We start from the raw sequence: 16078 nt of genomic DNA, 5'->3' as shown, positions 1-16078 counted from the left end.
GACTTGCTAGTTCAGCTAACCAAACTCATACGGTTAGTTATGATTCATCACTGTTTCAACGCCTGCCTGTCCTCACACTTTCTCACCATTATTCAATCTCTCTTTCCTTTCTCCTCCCTTTGTCTTTACCCACTTCTCTCTCACTCCCTCATTTTCTTCTCATCTGACCCCCTTTCTATCTCTCCACGATGCACCCTTTTACTTCTCACTGTCCACTATCCCCCCCCCTCCCCCCCAGGGAGTCTCTGGAGGCACTGCTGCAGAGGGCAGTGGCTCACTGTCCCAAGGCTGAGGTGCTATGGCTGATGGGGGCCAAGTCCAAGTGGCTGGCTGAGGACGTGCCTGCTGCCCGCAGCATCCTGGCTCTGGCCTTCCAGGTGAGAGAGGAGCAATGAGCTTGCTAGCCGGAGTAAACATGATTATTCCAACAGTATCTTTCTTTAAAACAACAGGGTTGTAAAGCAACAACAGCAAAGTAAAGCAACATTTGGTGGAAGTAAATCACCCTTCCTCCTATCTGTCTGTGTCCAGGCTAACCCTAACAGTGAGGAGATCTGGCTGGCTGCTGTGAAGTTGGAGTCTGAGAATAATGAATATGAGAGAGCACGTCGACTACTGGCCAAGGCCCGCAGCAGTGCTCCTACTGCCAGGGTGAGTGTGGGGTGGTGTGTCAGGGTTTCCGTTAGCCGCCAACTGCCTGCTTTCGGACAATACATCGAAATGAAATGCTGATCCCATAGCAAAATAATGCTTTTTATTAATTGATGGAAATATCAGTCGATGGAAATACCTTTGACCGTCAAGCTTATCGGTATATAGGTTAATGTGCATAATGTGGTGGAATGAAATTGGCCTATTTTCGTTAGTCATTATGTATTTTATTCATCCCACACAACTGTCATACACACCCAGCATACAGAGCCTATTTTGAGTGTGATTTCTCCTGATGGAGGAAAATATGCACTTTTATATAAACCCATTCATTGCGCAACAATTCTAAATGCAATCGCATGTTAAACCATTTGGTGCCAGGTAAGATTATCATTATGTGCATTTTCATGGAGCAGTTTCGTTTCAATAATAACTTTTTAGTTTCTATGCGTGCTTAATGTTTTTCACCGACAGCTGCAGCTCAATAATCAGCTCGGCCTATTGCCACGCGCACTGCAGGCTTCCCAAATAGACATAGATCTATAAGCATGTGATTTGAAATGATTGAATCGATTCCTCTGGCCAAGTCATGCTTTCTGGGGAAGTATTTTCAAGTATTTTCAATGATTTTATTTTATAATTTGGTATTTCCATTTACTTCTTTATTGGACCCACCACTACATCATTTCTCTCCTGTTCTATTGGACCCACCACTATGTAATTTCTCTCCTGTTCTATTGGACCCACCACTATGTCATTTCTCTCCTGTTCTATTGGACCCACCACTATGCCATTTCTCTCCTGTTCTATTGGACCCACCACTATGCCATTTCTCTCCTGTTCTATTGGACCCACCACTATGTCATTTCCCTCCTGTTCTATTGGACCCACCACTATGTCATTTCTCTCCTGTTCTATTGGACCCACCACTATGTCATTTCTCTCCTGTTCTATTGGACCCACCACTATGTCATTTCTATTGGACCCACCACTATGTCATTTCTCTCCTGTTCTATTGGACCCACCACTATGCCATTTCTCTCCTGTTCTATTGGACCCACCACTATGCCATTTCTCTCCTGTTCTATTGGACCCACCACTATGCCATTTCTCTCCTGTTCTATTGGACCCACCACTATGCCATTTCTCTCCTGTTCTATTGGACCCACCACTATGCCATTTCTCTCCTGTTCTATTGGACCCACCACTATGTCACCACTCTTCTATGGATACAAAGAGCTGAATCAGTGAGTCCTACAGTCAGTCAAGACTCCTCTATGGATACAAAGAGCTGAATCAGAGCGAGTCCTACAGTCAGCCAAGACTCCTCTATGGATACAAAGAGCTGAATCAGAGCGAGTCCTACAGTCATCCATCTTCCAGTTTGCCCAACCTCAACATCAGTGTCAGGTGAAAGAGAACGAAAGCCCCAGGGGGATATTTCAAAACTCATTTGTCTTGTCAGAGTGGCCCAGTGGGATATATAGATAACATAGTGTACACATACACAGTTTCCTCAGTCATTTACTATCAGGGGAAATGTGAATCTGGAAGCTGCTGGCTGTGCTAGGTGTGTAGGGGTTGCTTCTCGGTCAGGTAGAACAGCAGCAATTGGTGAGATGGACCTGACCTCAAACTTGTTTTGGGAGGAAGTATTATATGAAGGTAATAGTGTGTTATCCATGCGTCCATGCCCAGGCTTGCTAGATTCACAACTGGATGGGAAAGTGCCAAAGTGCTGTCTGTCTCCAGGAGATCATAACATTGCCTTGCCAGATAAAGTAACACTGTGGTGTTGTTGAAGGAAGAAACACCCAGGCTATAGGCTTGAGGATGTTGCACCTGGCATCATTAACATGACATTAGTTACATTTCAAATGGTTGTCTGATGTCTTGCCACCAAAAATGTATTTGTTCAATGCTATTTCTTCTGCAAGATTTTATTCAGAATGAAATGCTGCTGAGAATATAAGTGTTCTAATGTAATGACTAAGATGAAAATGTATATACAGAGTGTGTGTTTGTCCCATTGCAGGTGTTTATGAAGTCAGTAAAGCTGGAGTGGGTTTTGGGGAACATCGAAGCGGCCCACGAGCTGTGTACCGAGGCTCTTAAACACTATGAGGACTTCCCCAAGCTCTGGATGATGAGGGGACAGATAGAGGAGCAGTCTGAGCACAACGAGAAGGCCAGGGAGGCCTACAACCAGGGGGTGAGGAAGGGGAAAGAGAAGGCCAGGGAGGCCTACAACCAGGGGGTGAGGAAGGGGAGAGAGAAGGCCAGGGAGGCCTACAACCAGGGGGTGAGGAAGGGGAAAGAGAAGGCCAGGGAGGCCTACAACCAGGGGGTGAGGAAGGGGAAAGAGAAGGCCAGGGAGGCCTACAACCAGGGGGTGAGGATGGGGAGCGAGGGAGAGAGAAGGCCAGGGAGGCCTACAACCAGGGGGTGAGAGGTGGAAGGGAGATTGGCCGTGAAGACAGGAGCGGGCATTCTGGATGATGAGAGATATCTGAATACATTCTTATAGCTCGAGCGACAGTAGGCTATCTGAAGTTCAATGGTGCTCAGTTATGTGTGTTTAACACTGAATCATCTTAACTCTGTGTGTGTGTTTGTGTGTGTGTGTAGCTGAAGAAGTGTCCCCACTCCATGTCCCTGTGGCTGCTGCTGTCTCGTCTGGAGGAGAGGGTTGGCCAGCTGACCAGGGCCAGATCCATTCTGGAGAAATCACGCCTCAAGAATCCACAGAGCCCAGACCTATGGTGAGATATACAGACGCATTACGCTTACACACAGATACACACTCTTAAAGCACACAAACTGGTTGATGCATACACAGTACCTTGTTTGTGTGTGTTGTCAGGTTAGAGTCGGTGAGATTGGAGTTCAGGGCAGGGCTGAAGAACATCGCCAACACACTGATGGCTAAAGCCCTACAAGAGTGCCCCAACTCAGGTAAGACAGTCCGTCACAATGTGTGTGTGATGGAAAGCAATTCTCAGTCTTTTTAGTCTGCTAGATCCAAGTGGTGATTGTCCCAGTTAGCTTGGTCTCACTGTTGAGAATATGAGATGTATTTACTCACATAAACCAGGTTTCCATCTAACATTTTTATGTGAGTATAGTACACGTCAGATGGATAATGTCGAGACAGACCTGATGGAAACAGCAAATGTCGACAAAACAATACTCTACTCTAGACAAGGTGGGATCTTTTTGTGAAATGGCGGTGGAAATTCATTAATGCACAAATATGGATACAATAACCATTTCGACATAAACTTGGAGTCACGTGATGATATTGTGTGTGGTCATTCCACTACGGCTCGTCAGGAAAGCATGCAGTTTATTAGGCTGCAGATGACATAAGTTATGAACTTCACAGGGTGGTGAAAGTGCAAGATGGTGACATGATGATCGATGCTTGACTGCCGTTTGACAAAACAAAATCATAATGATCTCATCATGTGGTATGCTGTATCTTCGAGCTGCTGGGCACATTTGCTCTTTAACATAAAAATATTTTTTTACAAACCCATCGGTAGAGTTGAAAATGCAATGGAAACCCATTTACATTAGATTTATTTATTCAGTACATAGGAATTTAACTGCACAAGTCTATTTTATGTGTATTACGTCATCACGCACAGCCTTTTATCCGCAACAAGTCAATTTGATGATGTAAACATCTCTGATGGGAATTTTTTATTTTTTTGTATTTATGTGGATTTTAGAATATTTGCATGGAAATCTGTCGCCAACTGGTTGGAAACCAGTAAAGTGTAAATAAAACCGAATTCTGATGCGTTTTACTCTATTGACATGATTTAGTCCTCAGACATCAGAAGGTTAAAGTTGTTTGTGTTTTAACTATGTCTATATTTAATCATGATCATCAGTTCAACATGAAACAGTTCAGGATGGAGAAAATACTCTACATATTGCATTTACATATATCTCTGTCTTTCTGTAGGTATCCTGTGGGCTGAGGCAGTGTTTCTGGAGGCACGGCCCCAGAGGAAGACGAAGAGTGTTGATGCTCTGAAGAAGTGTGAACACGACCCACATGTCCTGCTAGCCGTGGCCAAGTACGACACACACTACCAAACAACAGAACATTCATCTTTCACTCTTTCTCTCACAAACTCCCCCCCCCCTCTTATCTGTGCTATGACCACCTTCCCCTTTGTACTGTCTCAGTAGGACAAACTCTCCCTCGCTCTGCTTTCATTCTTTCAGTAGGACAAACTCTCCCTCGCTCTGCTTTCATTCCTTCAGTAGGACAAACTCCCTCGCTCTGCTTTCATTACTTCAGTAGGACAAACTCTCCCTCGCTCTGCTTTCATTCCTTCAGTAGGACAAACTCTCACTCGCTCTGCTTTCATTCCTTCAGTAGGACAAACTCTCCCTCGCTCTGCTTTCATTCCTTCAGTAGGGCAAACTCTCCCTCGCTCTGCTTTCATTACTTCAGTAGGTTAAACACTCCCTCGCTCTGCTTTCATTACTTCAGTAGGTTAAACTCTCCCTCGCTCTGCTTTCATTCCTTCAGTAGGTTAAACTCTCCCTCGCTCTGCTTTCATTCCTTCAGTAGGACAAACTCTCCCTCGCTCTGCTTTCATTCCTTCAGTAGGGCAAACTCTCCCTCGCTCTGCTTTCATTACTTCAGTAGGTTAAACACTCCCTCGCTCTGCTTTCATTACTTCAGTAGGTTAAACTCTCCCTCGCTCTGCTTTCATTCCTTCAGTAGGTTAAACTCTCCCTCGCTCTGCTTTCATTCCTTCAGTAGGTTAAACTCTCCCTCGCTCTGCTTTCATTACTTCAGTAGGTTAAACTCTCCCTCGCTCTGCTTTCATTCCTTCAGTAGGTTAAACTCTCCCTCGCTCTGCTTTCATTCCTTCAGTAGGTTAAACTCTCCCTCACTCTGCTTTCATTCCTTCAGTAGGTTAAACTCTCCCTCGCTCTGCTTTCATTCCTTCAGTAGGTTAAACTCTCCCTCGCTCTGCTCTCGAAACTACAATATTCTTTGATTTTCTGAAACATGGCTCTCGGGCAAGACACCACCCTTGACTATCCAACTCAATGGATTCTCCATTCACCAGGCGGACAGGACAGTGGAGTCAGGGAAATCAAGGGGGGAGGGGTTTGCCTCTAACTCCAGCACGATGGAAGTGTCGACCCACTGTTCACCCGTCTTGGAATTCCTGATGGTCAAATGCTGACCCTTCTTTCTCTTGAGGGACTTTTCAGCTGTTATCGTGAATGTTGTATACATTTCACCTCAGGATAATAAAAATAACACGCCGGCCCTTAACGAACTGTACAAGGCTTTAGGGGTGATAAAGTCCTAGACCACTGTTATTCTACCCACAAGCAAGCATGTAAGGCCGTGCTGCTGCTCCAGTTTCAACTGACCTGAGCCCTAGGACCATGCCCCAGGACTACTTGACATGATGACTCCTTGCTGTCCCCAGTCCACCTGGCTGTGCTGCTGCTCCAGTTTCAACTGTTCTGCCTTATTATTATTCGACCATGCTGGTCATTTATGAACATTTGAACATCTTGGCCATGTTCTGTTATAATCTCTACCCGGCACAGCCAGAAGAGGACTGGCCACCCCACATAGCCTGGTTCCTCTCTAGGTTTCTTCCTAGGTTTTGGCTTTTCTAGGGAGTTTTTCCTAGCCACCGTGCTTCTACACCTGCATTGCTTGCTGTTTGGGGTTTTAGGCTGGGTTTCTGTACAGCACTTTGAGATATCAGCTGATGTACGAAGGGCTATATAAATAAATTTGATTTGATTTTGATTTGATTCCTCATCCGCCATTCCACAAATCCGATCATGACTCCTGTTTCCTGTTTACTAGCATAAACTCAAACAGGAAGTACCCATGACATGCTCAATTAAGAAATGGTCACCAGAATCAAAGATTATGCCTCAGGTCTGCTTTGCTAGCGCTGATTGGAATGTGTTTAGAGACTCCACCGACAATATTGGCGACCTAACCACCTCCGGCACACTTCTTCATTAGAAAATGTATCGGTGATGTTGCCCCACGGTGAGGGTTCGCGGCTTCCCCAATCAAAAGCCCTGGATTAACACTGAGGTTGGCGCTAAAATAAAGGCGAAGGCTACCGCACACAGCGCTATCGTAGACAACCCTGAGGCTACGGCCAAGGACAGGAACGACTAAGAAGTCCCGCTATGCCCTCCTCAGTCGTCAAACGAGCCAAAAGACAATCATACTACACGGGCTCCGACGCCCGCCGCATGTGACAGGGACTACAGTCCATTACGGATTGCAAAGGAAGACCTTACCGTGATCTGCCCAACGATGCCTTTCTACCAGACTAACTCAATGCATTTCATGCACGCTTTGACAACAACAACATTGTCGGGTGTGAGGGCTGTCACCAACCCAGAGGATTGGGTGATCTCGCACATTGACTACTGCCCTGTAGCAATCACTTGTGTAATCATGAAGTGCTTTGAGAGGCTGGTCATGGCACACATTAACTCCACCGTCCTAGACACACTCCAATTTTCATACCACCCCAACAGATCCATATGTGACACTATCTCAATTTTTCTCCACACTGCCCTGAACGCCTCCCTCTGCAACTGGTTCCTGGACTTCCTGACGGGCCAAGCCCAGGTGGTGAGGGTAGGCAACATCACCTCTGCCAAGCTGACCCTCAACACAGGGGCCCCACTTGGGTGTGTGCTTAGTCCCCTCCTGTACTCCCTGTTCACCCACGACTGCGTGGCCACGCACGACTCCAACACCATCATCAGGTTTGCTGACAACATGACAGTGGTAGGCCTGATCACCGGTGACAATGAGTCAGCCTACAGGGAGGAGATCAGTAACCTGGCAGTGTGTTGCCAGAACAACAACCTCTCCCTCAACGTCAGTAAGACCAAGGAGCTGATTGGGTACTGTAGGAGGTTAAAATAGTTTGGCCCTCGTATCCTCAAAATTCTACAGCTGTATCATTGAGAGCATTTTAACTGGCTGCATCACTGCCTGTTATGTAAATAATACTCCCATCGATCGTATGGCACTACAGAGGACGGTGCAGATAGCTCAGTACATCACTGCCTGGTATGTAAATAATACTCCCATCGATCGTATGGCACTACAGAGGACAGTGCAGACAGCTCAGTACAACACTGCCTGTTATGTAAATAATACTCCCATCGATCGTATGGCACTACAGAGGACGGTGCAGACAGCTCAGTACATCACTGCCTGGTATGTAAATAATACTCCCATCGACCGCATGGCGCTACAGAGGACGGTGCAGACAGCTCAGTACATCACTGCCTGTTATGTAAATAATACTCCCATCGATCGTATGGAGCTACAGAGGACGGTGCAGACAGCTCAGTACATCACTGCCTGGTATGTAAATAATACTCCCATCGATCGTATGGCGCTACAGAGGACGGTGCAGACAGCTCAGTACATCACTGCCTGGTATGTAAATAATACTCCCATCGATCGCATGGCACTACAGAGGACGGTGCAGACAGCTCAGTACATCACTGCCTGGTATGTAAATAATACTCCCATCGATCGCATGGCGCTACAGAGGACGGTGCAGACAGCTCAGTACATCACTGCCTGGTATGTAAATAATACTCCCATCGATCGCATGGCGCTACAGAGGACGGTGCAGACAGCTCAGTACATCACTGCCTGTTATGTAAATAATACTCCCATCGATCGTATGGCGCTACAGAGGACGGTGCAGACAGCTCAGTACATCACTGCCTGTTATGTAAATAATACTCCCATCGATCGCATGGCGCTACAGAGGACGGTGCAGACAGCTCAGTACATCACTGCCTGTTATGTAAATAATACTCCCATCGATCGTATGGCGCTACAGAGGGTGGTGCAGACAGCTCAGTACATCACTGGGGCCGAGATCCCTGCCATCCAGGACATCTATATCAGCGGTGTTTTAGGAATGTCCAGAAAGTTGTTAGACTCCAACCACCCAAGCCATAGACTATCCTCTATGCTTCCACACGGCAAGTGGTACCGGTGCAGTGTTCAAAGCTGTCATCAAGCCAACGGGAGGCTACTTTTGAACAATCTCAAATATCAAATATATTTTGATTTGTTTAACACTTTTTTTTTGGTTACTGCATGATTCAATATGTGTTATTTCATAGTTTTGATGTCTTCACTATTATTCTACAATGTAGACAATAGTAAAAAATGTAAACAATAAATGAGTAGGTGTGTCCAAACTTTTGACTGGTACTGTACATGTTGACCGCCGTCACTCCAGTATCCCAGCACATTTTAAATGTGGTATTGTATCTGCGCCTGTATATGGTATGCTTGCTTGCTTCACATTTCTTATTTCTCGTGTTTTTGTTCTAGTATTGTGTTGTTATTAATTATAGCATTGCTGGGTTTTGAGTTTGCAAGAAAGGCTTGTGCATGTGACATTACAACTTGAAACTTAAAACTTTCATTCCTTCAGTAGGTTAAACTCTCCCTCGCTCTCTCTTACTTTCACTCTGTCAACATATTAGTCGTAATCTGGCGGTAAGCAGCTCGTGTGTGTGTGTGTGTGTGTTGCAGGCTGTTCTGGAGCGAGCGTAAGATCACTAAGGCCAGAGAGTGGTTCCTGAGGACAGTGAAGATTGAGCCAGACCTGGGAGATGCCTGGGCCCTCTTCTACAAGTTTGAGATGCAACACGGCACTGAGGTGTGTGTGTGTGTGAGCTTGTATGTGTGTGGGAGGCTTTGTGTTGTTCTATGGTGTCTCACATTCTCTCTCTCTCTGTGTCCCCTGTAGGAGCAGCAGGAAGAGGTGCGTAAGCGGTGTGAGAATGCTGAGCCGCGTCACGGAGAGCTGTGGTGTGCCGAGTCCAAACATGTCCTCTACTGGCAGAAGAAGATAGGAGAGATCCTCACACAGGTCGCTTCCAAGATAAAAAACACCTTCTAAAGTTGGACAGACAGACACTGTGTGTGTTATGGACCTGTTTCTATGACTCCGTGCCCCTCTGTCCATTAACCAGTGACACACACCTCAAGTTCTCTCCTTTCAAAGTCTGTGTTAGGGAGTAGCAGCATAATTGCAGTCTTCGGGGACACACTTGCCTGGTCTGAAGAGTGGACTATGGTTCACTATTAGTACAGAATATTTGCATATTTACAGTGTTATACAATGTATGCAGAGTTTTTAAAGCACATTGCTGTTGGGAAAATGAAAACAGGATACTTCATTTTTTATGGAATTTTCTGGAATTGTGAAATAAAATGTCCTTCATTTGAATCTGCAAGGGTATTCTTGGAGCAGACTTAGTTACCTGATACCAGCTCTGTAAAGAAGTTAATGCGACCATTAATTTGACCATGGTATTGTTTTTTTTACTCTTCTGTAATTTGTTTTGATCGAGATATACACCGTAAATAGTGAGTCATGCATGATTCATTGCTTGTGTATGTCTTACAACTGTTTAAAACCGCTCCAGAGGATTCCTCAATAAAAAACAAACTGAACATCAACCATTTAATTGGCTTGGATATGAGATCTCTTCTTAAGAAAACAAGCATCTTCCAAGATTTGTATGTGGCATGACAATATTGGTGAGATGAGTTGGCTCAAGATCACACATTTTATTTGTCACATGCTTCATAAACAACCGGTGTAGACTAACGATGAAATGCTTACTTATGGGTCCTTGTCCAACAATGCAAAGTTAATTTACGTCTATTGATGCACCTGCGTCAATCTAAGTAACATAATAAAAAATCGCCATAAATCCATTAGTTTAAACTAGAGTTTTTACATGTGCAGTGTCTCAACCCACCGCATCAGTGTCACCCTTTTACATGTGCAGTGTCTCAACCCACTGCATCAGTGTCACCCTTTTACATGTGCAGTGTCTCAACCCACTGCATCAGTGTCACCCTTTTGCATGTGCAGTGTCTCATCCCACTGCATCAGTGTCACCCTTTTACGTGTGCAGTGTCTCAATCCACCGCATCAGTGTCACCCTTTTGCATGTGCAGTGGAAAGTGGCCGAGCTACAGCAGTGTTTCAGACCATGAGACATCCCAAAAATTGGTATTCTCACAAATGTTTGGCTTACAAACTATTATGACCACTCCATTGAAAGGGGAGACACCCATGAACACAATGGCCTTCTCTGTTTTAGTCTACGACCTCCAAGTGTCACAGGACTTGTGTGAAGGGGAAGGGAACCCATACAAACCACCTAGTATGGAGGTAGTTTTGTGGCAACAAAAGGGGTTAAATGTGTCATATTTCTTAGATATGACACTCTTCAAAACCGTATTCCTTATCATACATTTTTGGCTGTCTTTTGCCATTTCTGAATGTGTTATTCAATATTTGATTTTATTATTTTGATACCTAAAGGGGCCCTAAACTTCAGAATCAAATAGCTAAATGATCCATGGTATGCCCATCTAAAAACAATTCAATGTGTTTGAGGGAGCTATGTACAAATAGGTAGGCTAAAGTGACTAGGCAACAGCATAGATAGAAAGTAGCAGCATATGTGATGTGTGTGTGTGGTCCATATTCGTGTGTGTGTGTGGGTAGAGTTAGTACAAAAAGGGTCAACGCAGCTAGTCCGGCCAGCCATTCAATTAGCTATTTAGCAATCTTTTGGCTTGGGGGTAGAAGCTGTTCAGGGTCCGGTTGGTTCCAAACTAGGTGCACTGGTACTGTTTGCTGTGCGGTAGCAGAGAGAATGGTCTATGGCTTGGTTGGCTTGGAGTCTTTGACCATTTTTGGGGCCTCCCTCTGACATCGCATCCCTCCAATAGAAACATCCGCATAAAGTCTGTAAATAGGGCGTTGGGCCACCACGAGACAGAACAGCTTCAATGCACCTTGGCATAGATTCTACAACTGTCTGGAACTCTATTGGAGGGATGCGACACTATTCTTCCAAGATAAATTATCCAGGTAAATGCCTGCCTCAGACCCCTGGGAGAACATAAAGTCCTCCCAAGTCACTTTATACACACACATCTCTGCTAAACATAGAATCACATGGTGGTCCATCTCTCTGGGACCTCCAATAACTTCAGAACGAAGTTGACAACAAACACAAAGTTGCCATTGTCTTTGCAATTGATACAAACAAGCGACATACCGAGATGACTGCATCAATCTAATTAACATAATACAAACATCCCCATCAAAATCCGTCTGTTGAAGCTAGAGATGTTTTTTGTATGGACTCCGTCTCAATCTACCGCATTCGCCTATGTCGGTCTTTCGCATCTGCGGTGGAAAGTGGTAGAGCTACTGTAGTAATGTTTGTCAGAGCAGGAGACGAAGACCTCTGTAGTGTCCGAACGGTTTGGGCTAAAAACTAATATGACCCCAAACGGAAAGGGAGACTGAAACACCATGATATTCTCCGTTTTACTCTATGATCCCACAAGTGTTACAGGACTCATACGAAGGTAACCCCGTACCGGTTAAAACATTTTATGGAAGGGGTTAAATGTGTGTTTAAAAAGATTTACTGACCTTTCTTATATGTCCTATAAGACAGACACTTCAAACATGTATGATTTCTTTTTGGACTGTTTTGACATTTCTGAATAGAACCCTCCCAAAGGTTTAGACAGTTTACAATATAAACAGTAGGCTAAAGGCCTATTTCAAGCATATTGAAATACATTTAATGTTCAATCAAGTTCTATTCATCTACTTGTAGGCTACTTTCTGTCATTTGTCTCAATATATGGTTTGGAGAGGACACAGCATAATACAGACAGAAGCATGTCTCTTCTACGAAATATATTCACAAATATTTTTATTTTCTCTATTACGCTGTGTGCACTGAAGTGACATGCATGATTGTCGCTGACACTATGATTTTCAGATGAAGGGAATGAAATAGTCTGTAATGTGCATCACTGCAGCTCTCCACTCACACAGCGGTGTCGCTTCTGGCAAAGTCATTCAAAGTGTTATATTTTATCACTCAGGATGGAACTTTCCAGTGCTACTATTTTTGCCATGTGATGTTAGTATAACAAAATCAGATCACCCCAAAATAGAATAGTTTACCTATTTACTTATGTGGCTTGTGGTTGTGTGTTTTATGCAATATCAATATTCCTCTCAAGGCACATTCAAGTTGCTAGTCATAGAAGGAAACATTCTGACCCTGCAGTCAATGCTCTACAATTCTTCATTGAAAGCTGGGGATGCCAGTTTTCCATTGCTACCACATTTATCTCTCTACTCCTTCAATTGTGCATGTGGCTTCGTTTACAAATGCATTTTTATGTCCAGTGTTTCCAGCATTGTTGAGGCACAGCTGCTCACCAGAACTCTTAAAGGGGCAACGTTTTCTTAAAAGGGCAATGACATACTTTGTAATAAAAAAAAGTATTCATATTTATAATAAATAATAATAACACATCAGGATGTTGTGTCCAATGGTGTAAATGCATATGGACAAACCCCATGCTTCAGCCTATGCACATTTTAGTGGTGTGGGGTCAGCTGTTTGTTCATCCACCCGCATTTGCTTATAACCTATCCGCAACCACCTGACATCGGACAAAGTGAAAATCTGAGGCCCGCACCAACCCTAATCCTGCTTATTTAGAAAATGCTCTGTAGGCTGCATAAAAATAAAAATAAACATTTTGGTAGGCTATTTGTTAGTCAACTTGTCAACACACATAGCTTAACTTCTGTCATTATATGTTGCCCTAGACTGGGAAGAAAATGCACAAAAACAATTGAATGTCCAAATGACATCAATAGAAAGCTGTGAAAACAACCCATCAGGTTCCTGGCAAGATTTCAGCTTGGATACATATTTTATGTGGTTGAAATATTATCCACTTTTATGATGCTGATAAAGATAGCACCTCTACAGACGGTAGGTCTATCTAACTACTCATTCTCATAAGATGCTGAAAGAAAGGAATTACATTTCTCCACTCCTGTTCCTGAGTCAACATTTGGCCTACATTTGGTGTATCATTTAACTACAAAAAATACTTCATTGTTCAGTGGTCATTGGTAGCTCAGTTGGTAGAGCATGGTGCTTGCAATGCCAGGGTAGTGGATTTAATTGCCGGGACCACCCATCTGTAAAATGTATGCACACATGACTAAGTCCCTTTTGTCTGCTAAATGGCATTGAATTGGAGTTTGATGCCTCTGGAATTTATACACTGATTGAGTAGGTGACATTATGGAGATTGTACTCTTATTTGAGAGATGGTGAGAGAGACAGTTCCTCAGTTTAGGGCTCTATAATGTTGATTAAAGATTAACAATGTTTGCAATTCTGTGCCATGTCACTCAGCTGTGATTATCCAATTAACTGTCCATTTATCCATACAAGATGTGGTATTACAGTTCTGGTATACACCCACATTGATGAATCCATCTGGTTAGAATGTCGTGGCAGACATTTGGGCGGCTATGTAAGAAAGCCTGTCTCTTTATTAATAACTCAGTGATGTCGTTACATCTATCACAAGCAGGCAGAGTGTTTAGTTCATTACCAAGTGCAGCTTGCCACCTACAAATCTCATTTTCGGACATTATTTCCTTTCTGACCAATTTAAAGTCCTTTCTAGGTGACAGGTTCTTCTGCATCATCATTAAGGATGGCTGGGAGCTGCACCAGCTGGTCCACTGGTCGTAGGTAAGTCTGACCCTTGACCAGGATAGCAGCAGTCCTAATACATCCATCAGGTAAGTCTGAGTCAACTTCCCAGCAGGCCATGCAATGAAGCGTCTTAGAGACATCAGGAAGGCATTGGCATCCAGGCTCTGCTGGAGGTCAGGTGGGTGCAGTGGCTGGGCATGCATTTGTAGACGATGCCCCATCACATTTCCCTGCGACGTCCAATATTTTTATTGAATATTCTGAAATAATCCCCTACGGGAGAGTAGAAGGATGGCTTGTACAGACGCAGAAGAGCCGGAGGTAGGTCTGCCATCTTTGGAACGATTGCAAACAGGTGTGCTGAAGCTTCCGGATAGCTTCCCTTCCCGCTGAATCCAGTATCTATGACCCTGTTCCGCCACAACCCTCTCTGGGCCGGGATGGAGGAGAGTCTAGTTGAAATCTTGAATGAGTCACTCGATCAGCGGATGATGCAGATCCAAGACAATGGGGTGCATAGCATCCATCTCCAGGTGCTCTTCTTTTCGCAATTTAACGCCAACTCTAAGGGGTCCTGAATCCTTAACATACTCAGGAGACGAGGTACCCAAATGGCTGTTAGAAGGAATAGACCGGTTTGACATGACGGCCTGGACCTATTCACGAAATGATTCCATCTGAACTTGCTTCAGGAGGAGGATCTCTGTGGCTATGTAGTCTGCTGCTTCGCTGGTTGAACTGGAGAGTGGATCAGCCTCCCCGTGTAGGGATCTAGTTGTTAGGAGCTGAAGACTGGAACTGACAGACACGTCCGCAGAAGGCTGATTTCTTCAGTTCGCTGTCATCAGGCTCCGGGTCAGCAGAAGGCATTGAAGGCCACCTATCTTTTAAGTGCTGGAGGAACTCAGGGCCTTGGTGCATCGATGTGGTTGGGCCAGCTCTTTCAAGGTATTGCCCCAAGTGATGTCATCCGCAGTGTTGTTCGCTGTATCTACATGCGGTACCTCCAGTTGACTACATCCGTAAGGTTCTAAATCTCTGCAACACAAGTTCCTATGAAGACCTTGTACTGTATCTACAAGATTCTGACTTGGGCCAATGAAGGACTGTAGTTGAATCGGACCAGAGGATGACTTGTTCGATGGGCAGGGTGAGTTCTGCTTGGAGGACACTGGCCAGCTGAGCCCCAGTAAGTGCAGCACTCAGCCCCAAGCGTGGCGTTGACAGCTGCTTCTTTGGTGCAACGCGAGACCTGGCCAGAATGAAAGAAATGTGCATCTGCTTCTGGTCATCCACAGTCTGCATGTAGGCAACAGAGCCATATGATCTCTATGACGCATCACATAATATGTGGAGGTCTCCGGTTGACTTTGGATTGTCAGAATATGGTGGTGCGTAAGTTCTGGTGAGTTCCATCTGGACAAGGTCAGGAATCTCTTGTTCCCAGAAAAGCCATCTGTCCAGCAGGCTCGGAAGATGAATGGGCTCATCCCAAACTATTCCTTCTGTCCACAGGTCCTGGGTGAGTACCTTGGCTCGGGTTGTGAAAGGCACGATGTAGCCTAGTGGGTGGTATTGATGGGCAAGCATGCTGTAGATATTCCTCATTGTAGGTTTGGAGAGCTACACAATGTGGTGCTTATATCTCAAGGAGTCTCTGAGGCAGTTTCAACATTGCCAAAGGGGTTGGTTCCTGGAGGTCCGTGTTATTTTGAGAAATCTACAGTTCACAGCTTTCTGATCTAGCCTTGGGCAGTATGTGCTCGATGACAGCCGG

The 16078-nt window shown here is 44.7% G+C and overlaps 1 protein-coding gene across 1 annotated transcript in view; it reads left to right on the top strand.

Annotated features, from left to right (window-relative positions):
• The window catches only part of prpf6 (PRP6 pre-mRNA processing factor 6 homolog (S. cerevisiae)), a 29600-nt gene extending 19417 nt beyond the window's left edge, over positions 1–10183 (top strand). The window contains exons 14-21 of the mRNA XM_064956511.1: positions 239–377; positions 532–651; positions 2687–2863; positions 3280–3413; positions 3515–3606; positions 4625–4739; positions 9251–9377; positions 9468–10183. Coding sequence (XP_064812583.1) covers positions 239–377; positions 532–651; positions 2687–2863; positions 3280–3413; positions 3515–3606; positions 4625–4739; positions 9251–9377; positions 9468–9620 — 1057 coding nt within the window. The 3' untranslated portion in view covers positions 9621–10183. The remainder of the gene's footprint in view (positions 1–238; positions 378–531; positions 652–2686; positions 2864–3279; positions 3414–3514; positions 3607–4624; positions 4740–9250; positions 9378–9467) is intronic.
• The last annotated feature ends 5895 nt before the right edge of the window (positions 10184–16078 follow it).

Source organism: Oncorhynchus masou, chromosome 33, assembly GCF_036934945.1.
Source record: "Oncorhynchus masou masou isolate Uvic2021 chromosome 33, UVic_Omas_1.1, whole genome shotgun sequence".
In the NCBI taxonomy this organism is placed as follows: Eukaryota; Metazoa; Chordata; class Actinopteri; order Salmoniformes; family Salmonidae; genus Oncorhynchus; species Oncorhynchus masou.
The sequence above is the reverse complement of the archived record's forward strand: the minus strand, read 5'-3'. Positions and strand labels throughout refer to the sequence as shown.